Source organism: Hemitrygon akajei, chromosome 14 (genome assembly GCF_048418815.1).
Source record: "Hemitrygon akajei chromosome 14, sHemAka1.3, whole genome shotgun sequence".
NCBI lineage: Eukaryota > Metazoa > Chordata > Chondrichthyes > Myliobatiformes > Dasyatidae > Hemitrygon > Hemitrygon akajei.
This window is the reverse complement of record NC_133137.1, coordinates 20,468,166-20,487,705: the sequence shown is the minus strand read 5'-3', so window position 1 is coordinate 20,487,705 and position 19,540 is coordinate 20,468,166. Positions and strand designations below refer to the sequence as shown.

Sequence of the window (19,540 nt, the reverse complement as noted above, 5' to 3'; positions counted from 1 at the left end):
ATGAAGTAAGGAGAGCCAATATCAGAAGCTTTGGGATGAAAGGTGATATCATCAGAAAGAACATGACAGAGGGAGAAACTAGAGAATTAATTAAAGTCTTTACACAAAGCCAGATGGGAGGAGGCAATAGAAAAGCCTTTCCTCTGGACATAGTAGTTAAGGAAAGGAAATCGTCAGGGATGGACCACGTGAAGGTGGATATTGGCAACAAAACAAAATCTAGTACACTGGATCCAATTAATGGGATCGCGCACTTTGAACCCGCCTATCAGTTACAATCCTCTGGGGTGATTCATCCGCTGATAACTATTCACAAGAATGCACAGTGATATTTAAATATTGTGCATGTACTGACTCAAAGATAACAAATGTCAGTAGGTTCAGCCTGAACAATCCTGGGATATAGCATTTTAGTGATGTAACAACTACAGGCATGAATTGTATGGTGCGGGGTTGGGGGTAGATACTTACGCCGGTGCAACTGTGGGGGATGGTCGACACTTCTGCAGCTTGTGCGTGGGAGGGGGATTTGGGGTTCTGGTGTTTCTATCATTCATTTTTTGGGGTTTGTTATTTCGTGGATGTCTCTGTGAAGAGTAGGAATTTCAGGCTGTATACTGTATATGTACTCTGATATTAAATTGAACCATTTGACTTGAACCATCAAAGTGCTGCAATTGCTGGAAGTTGCAGGTCTGGTCCTGATGAAGAACTGTTTCTCTTTCCACAATTGACCCCTCACCTGCTGATTATTCCCAACATTTTCTGTTCCTAATTTATATCAAACATCCCAGCTGCTAGAAACCTTAAATTGCTGTATTTTCACCCATGGAAAGGTAAGTAATATTTCCGATCAATGGCCTTCAATACCTGGCTGAGTGTTTCTGTGTTGGACAAAACATGGCTGAGACACAGCCAGGGTAAGTATTATTCAATGTGAGTTTATGAAGCAATTGCATTACCTTGGCTGGGACTATGCCCGTAGTTTGATTACATTTACCTGAAAATATGCACTTATGCCTCTATAGTTCAAGATCTTTTGAGCATAAACTCACTGTAGCTGCAGGGTTTCAATAACAATAAAGAAAAATTCTCACATCGATTGCCACTTAATGCTAAACAGACCTCAAGTTTTGTCCTAAAAATGGGCTCTGCCTGCTGTATTATAGATCCAGTGGCCCAGCTTCAATCCTGACTTCGGGCACTGTCTGCGCAGAGTTTGCACGTGCCGCCTGTCACTGCATGCTTCCCATCGCTGCTCTGATTTGCTCCCACATGCCAAAGACCGGTCGGCTATCCACCTCTGTAAATGACCCCTAGTGCAAATTGGTGGCGGAAGAGTTAGGGAGAGATAATGGGTTGTGACAAATACGTTGCAAGGAAATTGAGGTTTCACTATTTGACACTTCCAACCCACTGATTTCAAATAGATGTGAATACTGGGAAAAGCCCATTATTCTGGAGTCATCTCTGCAAACCTCGTTTAAAGTGATGGGTTTGCATTACTGTATATGCTCTACCTATACTTAGTCACGATGAAGGGTCTCAGCCCGAAACATCAATCTCTTACTCACCTCCATGGATGCTGCCTGACCCACTGAGTATTTTGTGTGTGTGTGTGTGTCACTTTACCTATAATTACTTATTTACAAGTTTGTGATGAGTTGAACCTTCACGAGCACGATCAGCTGAAAATGATCCCGTGGAGGATAAATTGACATGATTTAATTGAGATACAGTTTCCTGAGATGGAACTTCAAAAGGATGCCTTTAGTTATAGGAGAGATGTACGTAACTCAAATAAAAGAATCAAAAAATAAAAGGAATAAGTCTAGTAGTTTTAAGCCCTTCATTAAATATATTTTTTGTCTTGTATGAAAATGATCACAAGTTCAAGCTAATATGAGAGACTCCCCTAAATCAAAAGTTATAAAGGGAATGAAGTAAAATAGAGCTGAGGTGACAGATCTGCCATGGCCACACTGAACAGGTACAAGCAGCTGAATATCCTAATCTGGGTTCCTGCCCCAGTCCTGAGAAAAGGTCTCGACCCAAAACATAGGCTGTTCATTCATTTCCATAGACGCTGTCTGACCTGCTGAGTTCCTCCAGCATTTTGTGTGTGTGTGTGTTCCTGTTCTTTTGTTCTGATGAACATGGTATACGAGGTAGTTTATGCATGGAACCTGTCCATGCAGGAACTTCAGCAGCTGGGGAATTTTCCATCGCAGTCAATTTTTCTTCTGTTAACATTATTATTGTTTCTTTTCAGATGTGCCTCATTCTGAGTAATAAAGTTTCTCATCAGAGACAAATCAGTTTTTGAGCATTTACTTATTATCAGCCAATAAAAAAAAAACATTGATTTTTGACGACATTGGCAAGCGTTGTGAAATGCAGGATACAGATGTTCAAGCTAAGACTTTCTAAACCATACATATTTGGTTCACAATACAGTTCTTAAATAGAAAATGTGTAAGTAGATAAATTTGAACTATTGCTTACAATTTTAAAAATATTAGAATCAAATTATAACTTGTAGTTTACTAACAATCCTATAGCAATTGTCAGTTTATTGAATAAACCACATTCCATTCATTGCATTTCCCACATTCCACAGACTCTTGTATGAAGTAATGAGTTCAGATACAGATCTCTAACATTTTATCTCAAAGAATTAACTGATAGTCACCATTCCCTCTAAGGTATGAGTGCACACACTTTTTGCTACGAGCGCACAGAGGAATTTAAACTGCACACAAAAGGTTGTCACCCTCTACCTTGTTGGCATGTTCAGTATATTTCATGATCGTACACAATCACATCTCCTTTTCTGGTTTCTGATGTGGATGGTGTTGACAATGTGGAGTTTGCAATGATTTGTCTGCTGATTTTAGAACTGACTTTTTTGTACTGTTTTTATTGAAAAAATTATTCAGTGCGCACTTTGTTGTCACTGGGCGAAAAATTGCACAGCACAAGATTTTTGTGCACACTGGTCATTACAAATTAGAGGGATAGAGCTGATAGTGCAGTGTAAGTAAAGATGTGTCAAGGTCCACAGCCTGACTGTAATCAAGAAAAGTATATTAAAATACAAGTTTATCAATTGAGTACAGTTGTGGAAAACATCACCAAAATTTTCTGATGTACCACTTATGATTTTGAGCGAGATTACTTCATCCTGCTGAACATGTAATGACAGAAAATTGCAGTGAATGGTAGACTGTTGGGTCTCTACACTCCCTGCCAATGGTTCATCAAGTTTCAGATTTTGTAGGGCAATGAGCAAGACCATTTTTATCTTTCATTAATTTGACTCATTGCTTTTGCATTATTGTGCTATAATCTATAATTTGCATAAATTAATTGTAACATTTTAATGAAAAGCTAAAACCTAGTCAATTCGAAGGAATGCTATGAATATAAATACTGAACTGATCTTCCCTAAAGGTGCTGTATCTGAAATTAGAAAAGCTGCAGTGTACTTTTCCAACAGAAAGCAGTTTAATCCTGCTTCTGTTTTCTGGAAACAAAACTGTGCATAATCTGTCTCAGTTTGGCTCTCACTGTATTCTTGAATTTGTTATTTCTATTTTACAGGCACCACAGTTAGTGAAAAAAAATCTCATTGGTCAACAAAATCCACTTAAACCTTTAAATCGTATTCTTCTGCATGTGATGTTTTTGTGGTGTTGTTGAAAAGTTCTTGGGGGACCTGGGTCAGTTTTAAAGGCAATATGTAAGTAGGCACACAGCTCAGAAATCCCTGTTGAATTAACTGGCCTCATTTAGAGCAGTGATTGAGACGCCACCATTGGCATCCACTTCCAACAGCCTGCAGAGGAAAAAATAAATACAGATACTTCCTTTCATGATTGTTCTTGGACAGGAAATATTAAATAATGTGTGGATAGTGACTAAGAGTACCCAATTGCTGTATAACTAGCTGTTACTTAAGCCCCAGACTCATTCAATCACAAGATAGCTAACGTGAGACAAGTACCAGGGAGGAATTGCTGAAAAAAAATTCTCTTCAAAGTGCTTTTGTGCTGATAAGCAAATGCTCATAATATCAGGTGCCATTGTTAATCTGACATCTTTAAGCATGGCTGAAATGAAAACAGATTTTGTTACCTTTATGTTGATTTCGAAATAAATTTGCATTCATGAAACGGATAAGGCAAATCAGCATTAAATCCAACACTATTAGCAGCAGTGTTTGGCTGAAGTGAAGCTGATCAAAAAGACTCTTTCTTTGCATAAAATCAATAATTTCTGGAACAGCACAAGATGTTGGTCAGCACCATTCAACATATTGCTTCACCTTCAAAGCAATGCCCTTTCAAGGTATTTAGTTGTTTTCATTCTCTTTGGATGCCAGTTGACTTCTTATTCTTTCCATTTAACGTTTTTCAACACTTGCAGTTACTTCTTCTGTTTTACTTGCTGTGGTAATTATTATTTTCTATGTAGAAAACAACGTCTGTTTCTGGACACTGGAGAAGATGATCACAAACTATTTTCCAATATCTTTTTGATATACGTTGCAGCTGTGGCCTGCAACCATCGCCCTCGCCTCAGCCCTGAACTGGCTCTGTAGCCTCGGCCTGCAGCCACAGGCTCCTGAACCGGCCTCACCCACCTCAGCACTGAAGATGGTTTGTGGCTGTGGACTCACTTTCGTGGACTCCGTGATTAATGTTCCCTGTGTTATTTGTTTACATTTTTTAAATGATTGCATGACTTGTTCCTTCTTTTTTGCACGTTGGGTGTTTAACTGACTTTGTTGTGTGGCGGTTTTAATGGGTTCCACTGTGTTTCTTTGTTTTGTGGCTGCCTGCAAGAAGATGAATCACAAGTTTGTACATAATGTACATACTTTGTTAATAAATGTACTTTGACCGTTGAAATTGTTTTCTTAATATGTGGAAAAATAACTTCCTGATAAAACATAAAAATGTTTAAAAAAATGCATAATTATTGAAATTTACAGATTACTACATGGCCCACAGTCCTTAGCAATAACGTTACAAGCACAGACTGTCAAAGGAGCAGACATTGCTTCTGCTTCCTCTTCGTTTTGCTCTTCTTCTTCTTCTTCAAGGCACTTAGAGCTACAATGGAAGCTTCTTTAAAGATGTCCTCTATATTCTCACGGAATTTGGCTGAGCATTCCAAGTACATCACAGCTTTAATCTGGTGAGCGGTTTCTTCACCCTGGAACGGAAAAAAAATGTTGAAAGCTTCCACTTTGGTCATGTCTCACTAAAGCATAGAATGTTGAACAGTGCTTTAGAAGGACAGGCCATTCAGCCGCGATGTAGTGCTGAACCACTCTATTCCACTTTTAGTTTGTGCCTCTGCCATTCACTGCCATCCTGTGGCCTGGTTCGTGGACTTTGGTAATTTCATTTGATACTGTTCTCCATTTGGAGGTCCTTGCCAACTTTTGCATTGGTACCTGTGTTTTATTTTAATGCAGGTAACTTGTGATCCAGTGCATACATTGCTGTTATTCCCCTCCGTTCCTTGTTGCGCATCGGGCAGCAACCTTGCCATTTCTTTGGCATATTTGTCTGTGTGTTTTTTTTTTACAAGGCCGAGTCGCTAGTTCAACAGATGGATTTGAACCTGCGACCACTCGCCTCGAAGTCCAATGCTGATACCACTACACCACCGTGAAACGTCAACTGTACTTTTTAGAGGCTGCTGGGTTCCTCCAGCATTTTGTGTGTGTTTCAAGATAACCACTTGAATCTATTTAATTATTTAGAGATACTGCATGGAACAGGCTCCTTTTGCCCAGCAACCCACCTACTTAAGCCTAGCCTAATTTTGCAGGACAATTTACAATGGCCAATTAATTGACCTACGAACCAGTAAGTGTTTGGTATGAGGGAGGAAACCTGTGCATTCACGGGGAGGACGTTCACACCCCTTGCAGACGGCACTGGAGCTGAACAAATCCCAGCACGCCGAGCCGCGATGGCATTGCGCTCCCGTACCATGGATTTTGTGCACGCGTGCATGACAGTGAAGAGGAGTGGTTAGAGCATTCGGTAGCACGGTAGTGTAGCAGTTAGATAGATAGATAGATAGATACTTTATTCATCCCCATGGGGAAATTCAACTTTTTTCCAATGTCCCATACACTTGTTGTAGCAAAACTAATTACATACAATACTTAACTCAGTAAAAAATATGATATGCATCTAAATCACTATCTCAAAAAGCATTAATAATAGCTTTTAAAAAGTTCTTAAGTCCTGGCGGTAGAATTGTAAAGCCTAATGGCATTGGGGAGTATTGACCTCTTCATCCTGTCTGAGGAGCATTGCATCGATAGTAACCTGTCGCTGAAACTGCTTCTCTGTCTCTGGATGGTGCTATGTAGAGGATGTTCAGGGTTTTCCATAATTGACTGTAGCCTACTCAGCGCCCTTCGCTCAGCTACCGATGTTAAACTCTCCAGTACTTTGCCCACGACAGAGCCCGCCTTCCTTACCAGCTTATTAAGACGTGAGGCGTCCCTCTTCTTAATGCTTCCTCCCCAACACGCCACCACAAAGAAGGGGGCGCTCTCCACAACTGACCTATAGAACATCTTCAGCATCTCACTACAGACATTGAATGACGCCAACCTTCTTAGGAAGTACAGTCGACTCTGTGCCTTCCTGCACAAGGCATCTGTGTTGGCAGTGCAGTGCTTTCCAGCACCGGTGGTTCAATTGTTGCCTCTGTCTGCAAGGACTTTGTGTGTTCTCCCCATGACCCTGTGAATTCCCTCCGGGTGCTCCGGCGTCCTCCCACATTGGGCGTCATGGTGGTGTGGCTGTTCGTGCGATACCTCGGGGCGTCAGATTCTGGGGTTCAATTCCGGTGCTGTCTGTAAGGAAGCTCTGAACGTCCTCCCCATGGAATGCGCGGGCTTTCCCTGGGTGCTCTGGCTTCAACCCACAGCCCAAAAAACGTACCGGGTAGGCCAACCGGTCGTTGTAAATTGTCCTGTGATTAGGTTAGGTTTAATTGGGGTTGTTGGAGTGGCTCATGGGGGCAGAAGGGTCAACTCCGCACTGTATCGCTAAATAAAGGAATAACTTCCAAAGACATAAGGATTAGGGTTATTAAGTTGTGGGCACGATGACACTTGTAGGCTGCCCCCAAACACACCCTCGGACTGTGCTGGCCATTCATGCAAACAATGCATTTCACTGTGTGTTTTGATGCCACTTTGTTTAATCTAACGGAAATTTTTGATGTTGATAACCACTAAAGTTAAACAACTGAAACGTGATTAAGATCATATTTGAGTAGGGAATGATGGGAACAATCTTTACTTATTGGAGAATGGACATAATGACGTATAGCCTTGTATTCTATTATTGTGGTAAATTTTTAAGGAGGTCTGTTCATACTTTGAGCACTTTTAAGCAATATGAGAAACCAGAACATCAGAAATAGCTTATAATGAAAATTCCATCCTAGTAAACTTGTCTTCTGAGTAATGTACTCGTCAGGTGTCAGCCTTGGCTCTGAGACAATGCTGCAGCTTCTGTGTGAGAAAGACCAGGGCTTTCGTCCCATTCCGTAGACCTGAGTGCCTAAAGAGGCTGACGTCGGGAGGTGTGGTCTGATCTCATCACCCAGGTGAATATGACTGAATCAATGCCATTATTTAACGAGGACCAGGGGAGTTCTCCTTCTGCTCAGGATATATCGCTCAATCAACATCACTAAGATAGATTATATAAGTAAACATTATAACTGGCCAAGTATCCCGTGTGTATATTGATTACCAGTACCTACACTTTAAAACCACTCAACTCAGGCACGTCCTAAAGCTGTGAAAGATGTAGAAGTGAAAATTCAACTTTTGAAACACTCATCTTTATAAATATTTTAATTAAAAGTCACAAATTAATTTTTAAACTTGGCTTGCTTTTAATGTTTACATGACTTTTAAGGAATCTATTAATTTCTCAATTAATGAAATGACATGGTGACTAATCAAACAATGCAACATCTACAGAGAAGTGATCAGTTGATGGCTTGGATCAACACCTTTCTGCAGAGAAAAACATTTGAAAGATGATTACCCCACCCTTTGAGGCATTGGAGAGGATGCAGAAGAGGCTTACCAGATGCTGCCTGGTTTTCAGGGCATTTGCTATTTAGAGGCTGGGTTGTTTTCTCTGGAGTGTTGGAGACTGAGGGGAGATCTGATTGAGGTTTATAGGATTATGAGAGGCATAGATACGAGTGGACAGGGAGCATCTGTTTCCCAGGGTTGAAATGTCTAATAACAATGGAATGCATTGAAGGCGAGGGGGCTTGGGGTAGGTCATTCAAGGGGGATGTGAGGGGTAAGATTTTTTATTCAAAGACCCTGGAATGCACTGCCTGGTGTGGTGGTAGAGGCAAATACATTAGAGGCTTTTAAGAGATGTTTGGATAGGCACGTGGCTGTAAGGAAGATACAGGGATATGGACGTAGTTTAGGTAGGAGGGATTAGTGTTTGGGTGTTTTCGATTTGCTTTTTAGCTGGTGCAGTACAGCACTGTGGGCCGAATGGCCTGTTCCTGAGCTGTACTGTGCTGTGTTTACAGGTGCAGAAAAAGGGATAAATGAAAGTGGTCAAAAGGGAAGGAAGGATGACAAGGTGACAAAAGAGATGATAGTACATGAGTCACAAAGATTGGTCTATAGAGTTGCTAAAGAAAGAAACTGCAAAAGGGGCTATAATGAGAACGTTGGAAGGATGAAATGAAAGATGATGCCCTGAGTGGTGACAACATGACACTGTTCAACTGATTATCAGGTCCGAAAGGCTGGGAAGTGCCCGGGTGGAAGGTGAGATAACCCTTGAGCTATTTTGGAACAATGTCAGATGTGACAGCCAGACTACTTAGAGGGGGAGTGGAACAAAGAATTAGTGAAGCCAACGCTGACTCGTGCAGTGAATGCCAAAGCAGTCACCCGATAGGTGTCACATCCTTTTGAAGCAGAGGAGATCTCATTGTGGGTGACCAACGCAACACACCAGAACCCTGGATTACACTTGGGCTGCATTCCCAGTCACGAAAGCAGAAGTGGAATCGCCACGATAAGGGGTTGTTTTGACATCATATTGAAAGAGATGTGGTACAGACAGCACTACGCTGCAAACTCCTCTCTTCCCACTTCTGCGCTAGAGTGTGGGTGAGAGCATAACCCTCTGCTGGCCCTCTTCCAGCACTCAAATAGTTAAAGTGATCTCATTAGCGTGGCCGGGAGTGAGCCACAGAAGTTGCTACTTGTCAAGGCCAATGCAATGTTAGCATTCACTTGGAATGGACTCGAATATGAATGCAGGGATGCAGTACTGAGGCTTTATAAGGCATTCGTCAGACCACATTCTGTGTTTGGTGAGCAGTTATCTATGGAAGGATATGCTGGCATTGAAGAGGATCCAGAGGGGGTTTATAAGAATGAAAGGTTAATGGATGAGGAGTGTTTAATGGATACGTCACTTTAGATAGAGGTGAGGAATTACCTTAGCCACCGGGGAGTAAATCTGTGGAATTCATTGCCACAGACGGCTGTGGAGGCCACGTCATTGAGCATATTTAAACCAGAGGTTGATAGGTTCTTGATTAGAAAGGGTGTCAAAGGGTGACAGGGAGAAGGCAGGAGAGTATGTTTAAGAGGGAAAGTAGATCAGCCATGAATGACTATGGAGCAGACTCAATGGGCTAAATAGCCTATGCCTTATGGTCACTGGCACCTTAAAACCAGTTGCTCTGGGCAGATGGGGCTCGTTAACCACGGATGGTAGCTCATCTAGGAGAGGGAAAACTCTGATTTCAAACCTCCGCTGTCTTGCGGCTATACCCGCTCATGGGAAAGGCTTTGGGAGTAAACCCCGCGGAAAAATCCGGAGTCGGAGTCCCGAAGGCGGCTGACTGCTGTACCCAGCATCGGCACGGTAACTCCTACGATGCCGCTGGCACCAAACCGTATCGACTCTCGTCGTTCCTTTGGACCTGTCATCAGCATGGAGAGGGGGGTCCCACTGCATGGGCAACAGACGGATCTCCATATCAACTCTGCCCTGGCTTGCGCCCTGGAGAGGCCAATCCCCCGTGACTACCAGAGGTGCAGTACGCATGGTCGACCATGGCCAACGGAGGCCACAGACACAGACTTGGACAGTGTTGGGTGGATGGGAGAGATGGTGAAATCACTCTGTTGTGAGATGTGCAGCTCAGGGTTGTATTCCTGGCTAGCACAGTGAGTGTGGACTTGCAGTAACGATAGTCCATCGTATCCATGATATATCACCACTGGGTCTAGAATTTTGACCTGGCCTGTCAAAGTTAGTACGGTGTGTGATTTGCAGATGGAGATACACGTTCCCAACATGCACGAGAAAGTCTCACTGTGTTCATTGTTATGGTCAACACATGCAACGCATCCAGAGCTAAAAATCTCTAACACCTTGAGCCAACAGGGCAAGGATGGCAAAATGGCAACTTGACAAACTCATATTTCTCCCTTTATTGACTTTAGCTGGAGGGAATCAAAGGTCCGTGAGCCAGTCCTCATCAGAGGATCTGAGTTGGAGAGGGCCAGCAACTTTAAATTCCTAGGTGTTATTATTTTCGAGGACCTGTCCTGGACCCAACACGTAACTGCAATTATGAAGAAAACACAGCAGTGCCTCTACTTCCTCAGGAGTTTGTGAAGATTTGACATGACATCCAAAACTCTGACAAACCTCTATAGACGTGTGGTGGAGAGTATATTGACCAGCTGCATCATAGCCTGGTATGGGAACACCAATGCCGTTGAAGAGAAAATCCTCCAAAAAGTAGTGGATACAGCCCAGTGAATCGGGGTAAAGCCCTCCCCACCACTGACAACATCTACAGGAAAGCAACATCCATCGTCAGGGACCCTCAGGACTCACACAACCAGGTTCAGAAACAGTTATTACCCCATAGCCATCAGGCTCTTGAATCTAAGGGGAAAACTTCACTCAACTTCACTTGCCCCATTGTTGAAATGTTCCCACAATCTATGGACTCACTTTCAATGATGCTTTATCATATGTTCTCTATATTTATTGCTTATTAATCATTGTTATTATTTCTTTATTTTTGTACTTGCACATGTTGTCCTTTGCAGACTTACTGAACGCCCAAGTTGGTGAAGTCTTTCATGGATTCTATTATGGATTTATTGAGCATGTCTGCAAAATAAATGAATCTCAGGGTTGTAGATGGTGACATATATGTACTTTGATAATAAATTTACTGTGAACTTTGAAAGGTTATTTGGGAAGGAAGCTGTAATTTGCTCTGATTGTGCGTAATCCAGTCACGCAGTCACTAATCAGTCACTATACCTGATTGTACGTGATTGGTTCCTGCTGGGCAGCTCTCAGTCTTCTCAGGCGCTCTTTGTCCATTCGAAGGTCCGTTTTGCAGCCAATCAGGAGGATGGGAACCTCCTGGCAGAAGTGATTGACTTCTGGAACCCACTACCACGGTTGAGGAAACAGAAGTAAATCACCAATTTTACATCACTTGCAATAATTGTCAACATTTCATACTTGTCACTCCTCCACAAAATTGTCTGCCAAAGCTTGCCATATTGTCCTGTCAGTCTTTTGAGAATGAACGAGCTACATTCTTGACAATGGATGTGAGTGCACCTATTATTAGCCTCGGAGAGAAGAGAACTCAAATTTCAGGAAACGGTTACAACTGTGAATCAGCGAATCACTGGAATATGTCTCAGGCATGGAGTCAGGACATACAGCATAGGAACAGGCCCTTCAGCCCACAATGTTCATGCTGACTCTTTTCCCATCTTCATTGATCGCTTTTGCCCATATTAGGATGTGCATTGATAAGCTGCAGAAAATTGATACTTCCTAACAAAATAGTGAACGAATTGTGGAGGTTATATCATTAAACTAACTTTTAAAGTTCTGGAGGTTCATTGGGCTGGGGATCTTCTGCAATAACAGCCTTCACTGAGTTTAAACACATGCAATGTCCATGTACCCACAAGATATCTGCTATTGAGTTCCAAACCCACCTTCATCACCAAGAGGAAATGTAGAGCACCTCCCTGTAATAGTTTCCTCTGGTATTTGGATAAAAGATGATATGAGCAGATGCATGTGGGCATTTCTATTTGTTAAAAATGTGCCGAGCTGGGCTACCAAGGGACGGGAATAAACTAATAGAAGTTTTATTGAAATTAATGGCAGTTTGGGTCCCTGAATAATCCCGGCAAAATTCTAAAACTACGGTTGAAAACGGAGCATGATTCATGGTCTCACCTTGATGCGGACATTCTCAAAGCTTGTAGGATTTGTAACATCATAACAGATTAAGATAACATTTGTGTCTTGATAGGAAAGCGGGCGGAGTCTATCATAGTCCTCTTGACCTAAATCAGACAGAACAGGAGAACAAGCAGAAAGTGATGTTCCTTTGCTTTGTGTTTTTTACATGTTCCTTTTCAGTCCTCTATTTTTAAACCATGAATCAGATACATGCAACACAATGTATGATATTCTGCAGCCACACACAACACGGTATTGAACAGGATACAATACAGATCAAGTTAGTCACGCAGTCCTTTCAATATACAAGATAGTTCCTGAAACGTACAAGTTTACAAGAATTCTAGCCAATGTGTCAAAGAGTTATCTGTCTCTATAATTTTTCTTTAAAGTGCACCTTTTTTAAAAAAAACAGCATTTATGTAGCACCTGTAGGAAAGAAAATGGCATTATCAAGATACTGAAAACTAGTACAAAAGACAGGAAGTGAAGGCTTTTGCGTTTTAAATTGAGATAGAACCTTATTTCAGGAAGTATACTAGCTTGAATAGTATTGTAAGCAATAGACCATTGCAAATTTATGGACATATTTGATGCATGGCTCACAAAACATGATGGAGCTATTAAAAATTACAAACGTATTATAATATTAGGGTAAGCATACAGACTACAGTACTGTGCAAAGTATTAGGCACACGTATATAAATATATACACACACACACATATATATATATCTGGAGTGCCTAAGATTTTTGCCCAGTGCTGTATTTGTCAACGTGGTGTGGAAAGCAAGTATGTCAATCTGGCGCAAGGCAGAAGCAAATGATGTTGGGAATGGTGAGAGTGGAGCACTGTGGGAGTGGTGTGGGACAGGTGGTAGAGAAGGAGTGCCAGAGGGCAGGGAGGGGTGGGGTGGCAAGGGTGCAGCCCTAAGACAACAGGCAGGGCCATTTGATTCCAAACAATTGGTTTGTTGATCATTACTGAATGTCTCTCTGGTGCTTCCCACTCCTTCCCCTTTTCCCAAGCATGATTCTCCTCTCCCTGCCCTTTTCCCACTCTCAGTCCACAATACAGACACATATCACCACTCACATATGTCATAAAATTCATTTTTTTTGTGTAGTACTACAGTACTTTGCAAAATGTTTAGGCACCCTAGCTCTATATCTATAATAATACATGTATTATATGCATAAAATATTTATTAGTATCATTTTAAGACTTGGAGCATGTAATTAACCACCTCAAATTTTTCAAAGCTGAGCCTTCCAGAGCGACTGACTACTTTTGTGGAGAAAGCCGCTGTAAGAAATGGAGCACTTGACTGGTGAGAAGTAAATTCTACCCACCAGTAACGTACAGGGGGGAGGAGGAGGGCGAAATGCCAGGATATGTTGCCAGGAATGCTGACTGGCAAAACGTGAACCTTGGCTGTCTTGCCCGAATCAAAACACTTAGTGCCAAGCATGGCCCTTCCCAGCTGAGGTAACAGCTAGGTGCGTGCCAAGAAGCAATGAGCTGTCTGATTCATTTGGAAGAATACACACTCAAAAATGAGGGCGTGTGCAAAGAGTTCAAAGTAACTTTTATTATCAGAGTATATCACATACAACTCTGTGATTCATTTTCCTGTGGACATACTCGGCCAATCTATAGAACAGTAACCGTAACAGGACAAGTGAAAGATCAACCAGAGTGCAGAAGACAACAAACTGTGCAAATGCAAAAATAAATAAAGAGCAATAAATTACAAGAACATGAAATAACAAGATAAAGAGTCCTTAAAGTGAGATCATTGGCTATGGAATATCTCAATGGATGGGCAAGGGAGTGTAGTTGTCCCCTTTTGTTCAAGACTCTGATGGTTGTGGGGGTAGTCACTTGATCGCCAAGCAGGTAATGTATTTACAGAAGATAAAGCCTACACTCTATAGTGGGGCAGTTATGTGTCCTAAGGAGGCATTAGGGGAAATAGAGGTAATCGGCGGGGGTGGTGGTGGAGAGCGGCATTCAGGATTATTGGTGGTAAGCGGACCTGACCGATCGTGTCAACTCACTGCCGTCATCAACATCCAACAGGCAATCCCAATTTGTGTTAATCTTTAAAATTTTAAATTTAGCCCCACTAATGATGGATAAATACATATAGCCGGATCTCTATGAGTCTCAAGGCAGCAAAACCTTGGATTCTAATCCTGCAAAGAAACAGTAACTACAGAAAGTGTGTCAACACAATGCTATATACCTGGAGTATGGTTTGATTCCGTTCCCACTGGATCTGTGATGCCCTGCGTGTCTTATTTATAATACTGTATTGTCTAATGAAGCCATGAAACCATCAAGATTGCAGGAACACTTCCACAAAAGACATGCTGAAAAAGCTACTCATGGGATTATTCAGTTCCAGAAGATGAAAGAAGCATTTGAAAAGTGTTGCATACTCGAGTCATTTGTCAAGAAAGCTAAAAATGACCTTGATGGTAGTCTCATTGCTTCTTACAACCTTTACAAAATGATAGCAAATTGTGGGTTTCATACAACTGGTGGAAGATTAATAATGTCTGCTGTATCAGAAGTGCTCACCACTGTTCACAAAATGAATTCACTGTTCATAAAATCAATTCCTCTAAGTAATAACTCTGTAGCTCATTGCATTGACAAAATGAGTGAACACACTGAGCATCAACTATGCACAGAGCTACAGAGAACAGAATTTGGGGTACAACTGGATGAGTCAACTGTGCGAGAGAATGCGGCATTGCTAATGGCACGTGTACGGTTTAGCAAAAATGGAAAAGTTTGTTAACGAAATTCTTTTTTGTAAAAAGTTAAAATCATATCAATGGAGAATCAATCTACGACTAGCTCAAAATGTATATTGAGGATAAAAGTATTCTGATTAGGAACGTGATTTACCGTGCAACAGATGGAACACCATTTATGACAGATCACCGTGCTGGTCTAATGACATTTGTGAAAAAAAAACAAATTCCAAGTCTGTTTGCAATCCATTGTGTAATTCATCATCAACAGCCAAAAATCTCAGCCAGTTACTTTTTTCAAGATTGACTCTTGTAATATCTGCTATCAACAAAATTAAAGTTCATCCGTTAAATAGCAGAATATTTTGCCAGTTATGCCAAGATAACGAAGAAGGGTTTAAGCGCTCGCTTCTTCACACTGAAGTGCATTGGCTGTCAAAAGGCTGCTGCTTAAAACGTTTCTTTGGCATTTTTGACACTCTGGTTGAATTTTTGCTCAAAGTCGGTAAGAGCTTGAGAAACGAGATTGAACTTCTATGTGGAGATGTGGCATAACTAGCCAATCTGTATTCTAAATATGAAACTGCGGGGTGAGGATTTCAATTTAATCCAGGCAGAAAGTGCAGTGTCCACTTGGAAATATACATTGGGTGGGAGAAGAATGTTCTCACTGTTTCCCTGCAAGGAAAGTATGGCATTCTCTTTCACAGACAGTGATTTACAAGAGTACTGCTTACACCTGCAGCCACTGTAGTAGGATTTTCAGAATTGATTCAAGGTTTTGAATGATCTGGAAATTCTGGAATGGGTAATGGACCTATTTCTTTGCAAGATGGAAGAAGAGGAAAAGAGCTTGCAAAAAGAAATGATTGAAATTCAGAATGATAAAAAAGCAAAAATTCTTTACAAACATTTTGGCTTATGTGGTATGTGGGTACACTGTCATACAAAGTTTTCTGGTCTTTGGAGAAGAGCCAAACAGCTCTTCATTGTATTTCCATCCTCCTATCTTGTTGAAAGAGGTTTCAGTGCATTGAACCACATACTCACAAAAACCAGAAACCACTTGGACATTGTTACACATGGCAACTTAAGGCTTTTGCTGTCACAACTTTAACCAGACATTTCAACTCTTACTAAAACCATAAAGCTCAAGGATCACGTTGATATCAAAGGTACTGTGCAAGCTAGGTTTAAAGACAAGTAAAAATTTAAAGCAGAATCATTTTTCTCATGTTAGCAAATGGTAGACATGTTTTTGCACTATGGGTGTGCCGCAAAGTATATTGCACTTAAGAGGGATGTTAGCAAGTATGAAAATGCTTTGGGAGGCATTGGGCTAGAAAAAAGTTGGGAAACACTGCTTTATACTGAACCAACGGTGAAACTGAAAGGGTGAAAGAGTTGAGGTATTCTTGCATCTCAGTTGGGTCATGAGAGGAAGGAATTGCACCATATCATTAGGATTACAATAGGACACCAAGAATACATTGGAACCCAGCCCAGAAATGGAAACAAATGAATATTGACTGTTCTTCACTCGCCTGGAAGAGCAGGGACATTCTTAAGCTAGGTTTAAAGACAAATAGAAATTTAAAGCAGACTCAGGGGTGGTTGTTTAAGCATCAGATTATCTGTGGAATCCAGGAACTCAGCCCAAGGGAATGGCTGTCATGTGGGACATTGTGCGTATTGTCCATGCAAAACCCTGGAGTTTTCCAGAACAAGACAGGAAAATATAACCAGGAACAGGGAGTCCCTCTACTGAAGAGTGAAAGTGCAATCACAGTTGCCCAAGTGTGGGTAATAGTACGTACAGCTATGTGAGTGGCTGTAAAAATAGATAGATAGATAGATACTTTATTCATCCCCATGGGGAAATTCAACATTTTTTTCCCCAATGTCCCATACACTTATTGTAGCAAAACTAATTACATACAATACTTAACTCAGTAAAAATATGATATGCATCTAAAATCACCCTCTCAAAAAGCATTAATAATAGCTTTTAAAAAGTTCTTAAGTAGTTTACTTAAATACATTGAGTCCTAACCCCGGCACTTTAACATATCTTACTCCTGGCGGTTGAATTGTAAAGCCGAATGGCATTGGGGAGTATTGATCTCTTCATCCTGTCTGAGGAGCATTGCATCGATAGCAACCTGTCGCTGAAACTGCTTCTCTGTCTCTGGATGGTGCTATGTAGAGGATGTTCAGGGTTTTCCATAATTGACCGTAGCCTACTCAGCGCCCTTCGCTCTGCTACCGATGTTATACTCTCCAGTACTTTGCCCACGACAGAGCCCGCCTTCCTTACCAGCTTATTAAGACGTGAGGCGTCCCTCTTCTTAATGCTGCCTCCCCAACACGCCACCACAAAGAAGAGGGCGCTCTCCACAACTGACCAATACTATATATGCTCAGGATATGGTAATTTTATTTATTTCGAGACAGTGCGGAATAGGCCCTACCAGCCCTTTGAGCCCCACTGCCTAGCAACCCCCCCCATTTAATCTTAGCCTAATCACGGGTCAGTTTACAATGACCAATTAACCTACGTCTTTGGACTATAGTGGGGTGACTAGAACGGTCTGCAATTTGTTGGTTCAAGGGCATCGAGTGACATTTCACCTTGACTCCAGAGTAACTTGTTATCGCCCAGCCAAAAAAAAGTCTTCAATCTCAAGGCTGTCCAGTTGAAGCTAGAGTCATCGGCAATCAATGTACAACAAACCTGCCATGAGGACAAAAGAGATTGCAGGTGCTGGTCAGACAGCAACTGGGGAGGCAAACAGTGTACGTTGATGTCTCCGTTGCTGACCCTGCACCAGGACTGAGAAGGAAGAGGAAAGGTTTCCGGTTCCACCCAGCACTGACCAGAGAACTGGTCCCACTAGTCCCTTACACTGCTCTACACTGGAAACTTTCTTCCTCCCTCCCTGTCCTGATGTAGGCTCTCACCCTAAAGCATTGGCAATCACCTTTTGCGTCCACAGATACTGATTGATCCACCGAGTTCTGCTCACGCTGGATGGCAGATCCTATTGACATGGTGAACCCAAAAAAAAACTCGTGAGGGATCTAATCACAAACAAGAGATAATCTACAGACGCTGGAAATCCAAGCAACACATGCACACAAAATGCTGGAGGAACTCAGCAGGCCAGGCAGCATCTGTGGGAAAGAGTAAACAGTTGACATTTCGGGCCGAGACCCTTCAACAGGACTGGAGAAAAAGAGATGAGGTGTCAAGAGTTGGAGGGTGGGGGGAGGTTAGGGTGAAACACAAGGGGTTAGGATGAAACCTGGAGAGGGGGAAGGGTGAAGTAAAGAGTTGGAAAGTTGATTAGTGAAAGAGATACAGGGCTGGAGAAGGCCATGGAAGAAAGAAAAAGGGGGAGGGGCACCAAAGGGAGGTGATGGGCAGGCAAGGAGATAAGGCGAGAGAGGGAAATGGGGATGGGGAATGGTGAAGGGAGGAGGGTGCCATTAGAAGTGTGAGAAATCAATGAGGCCACACTCAGGTTGGAGGAAAAACACCTTATGTTCCGTTTGGGTAGCCTCCAACCGGATGTCATGAATATCAATTTCTTGAACTGCTGGTGAAGACCCACCCCTTCACCATTCCCCTTTCCCATTTCTCTCTCTCAGCTTATCTCCTTACCTCCCATCACCTCCGTCTGGTGCTCCTCACCTTTTTCTTTCCTCCGTGGACTTCTGTCCTCTCCTATTGGATTCCCCCTTCTCTAGCCCTGTATCTCTTTCACCAATCAACTTCCCAGCTCTCTACTTCACCCCTCCCCCTCCTGAGTTCACCTATCACCTTGTATTTCTTCCTCCCACCTTCTACCTCTGACTTCTCATCTTTTTTTCTCTAGTCCTGCTGAAGGGCTCGACCCGAAATGTTGACTGCACTCTTTTCCATAGATGCTGGTCTGCTGAGTTCCTCCAGCATTTTGCGTGTGTTGTGAGAGATCTGATATAGATTTAACCTCAGTTGACCAGAAGGATGTCACATGCATAGAACAGTACGGCAGATGACCCTGAATAGTGTAGCTGACAGGCAATTATTTTAGCTGTGTGTATATAGATGTTGTTCATGGAACAGGAAAAAAAGTATAACAAGTAACAGGAAAAAGTATGGAGACAGATAACAGGCACACTACCATCCAAAGACATGCCACTGCTAATAACTGGAGACCTAGTCTTATCACTGATACAATGATGGACAGAAAGTTGTGGCAACTTAATACACACCACACCCTGAATCATAAGAGGTCAGAGTAGAGGACAGCACAAGATTGAGTCCACACAGTCCATTGCACAAGTTTCTGGTTTTGCTGAAGTGTTTGATCATTCATTTCTTAAGGAAGGATACAACAGCTGTTGCATTAAATAACAGCTGCTGTAACTTTAAGACCTGCGACCATCTG

At 42.0% G+C, this 19,540-nt stretch overlaps 1 protein-coding gene across 2 annotated transcripts in view; it reads right to left on the bottom strand.

The window, feature by feature from the left end:
* Positions 1-2,315: 2,315 nt before the first annotated feature.
* Positions 2,316-19,540, bottom strand: part of rhof (ras homolog family member F) — a 61,231-nt gene continuing 44,006 nt past the window's right edge. For both annotated transcript variants that reach the window (XM_073065590.1, XM_073065589.1), the window contains exons 3-5: positions 12,336-12,445; positions 11,391-11,525; positions 2,316-5,220 (exon numbers count right to left, since the gene is read on the bottom strand). In XM_073065590.1, the coding sequence (XP_072921691.1) occupies positions 5,047-5,220; positions 11,391-11,525; positions 12,336-12,445 (419 nt within the window). In that variant the 3' untranslated portion in view covers positions 2,316-5,046. The remainder of the gene's footprint in view (positions 5,221-11,390; positions 11,526-12,335; positions 12,446-19,540) is intronic.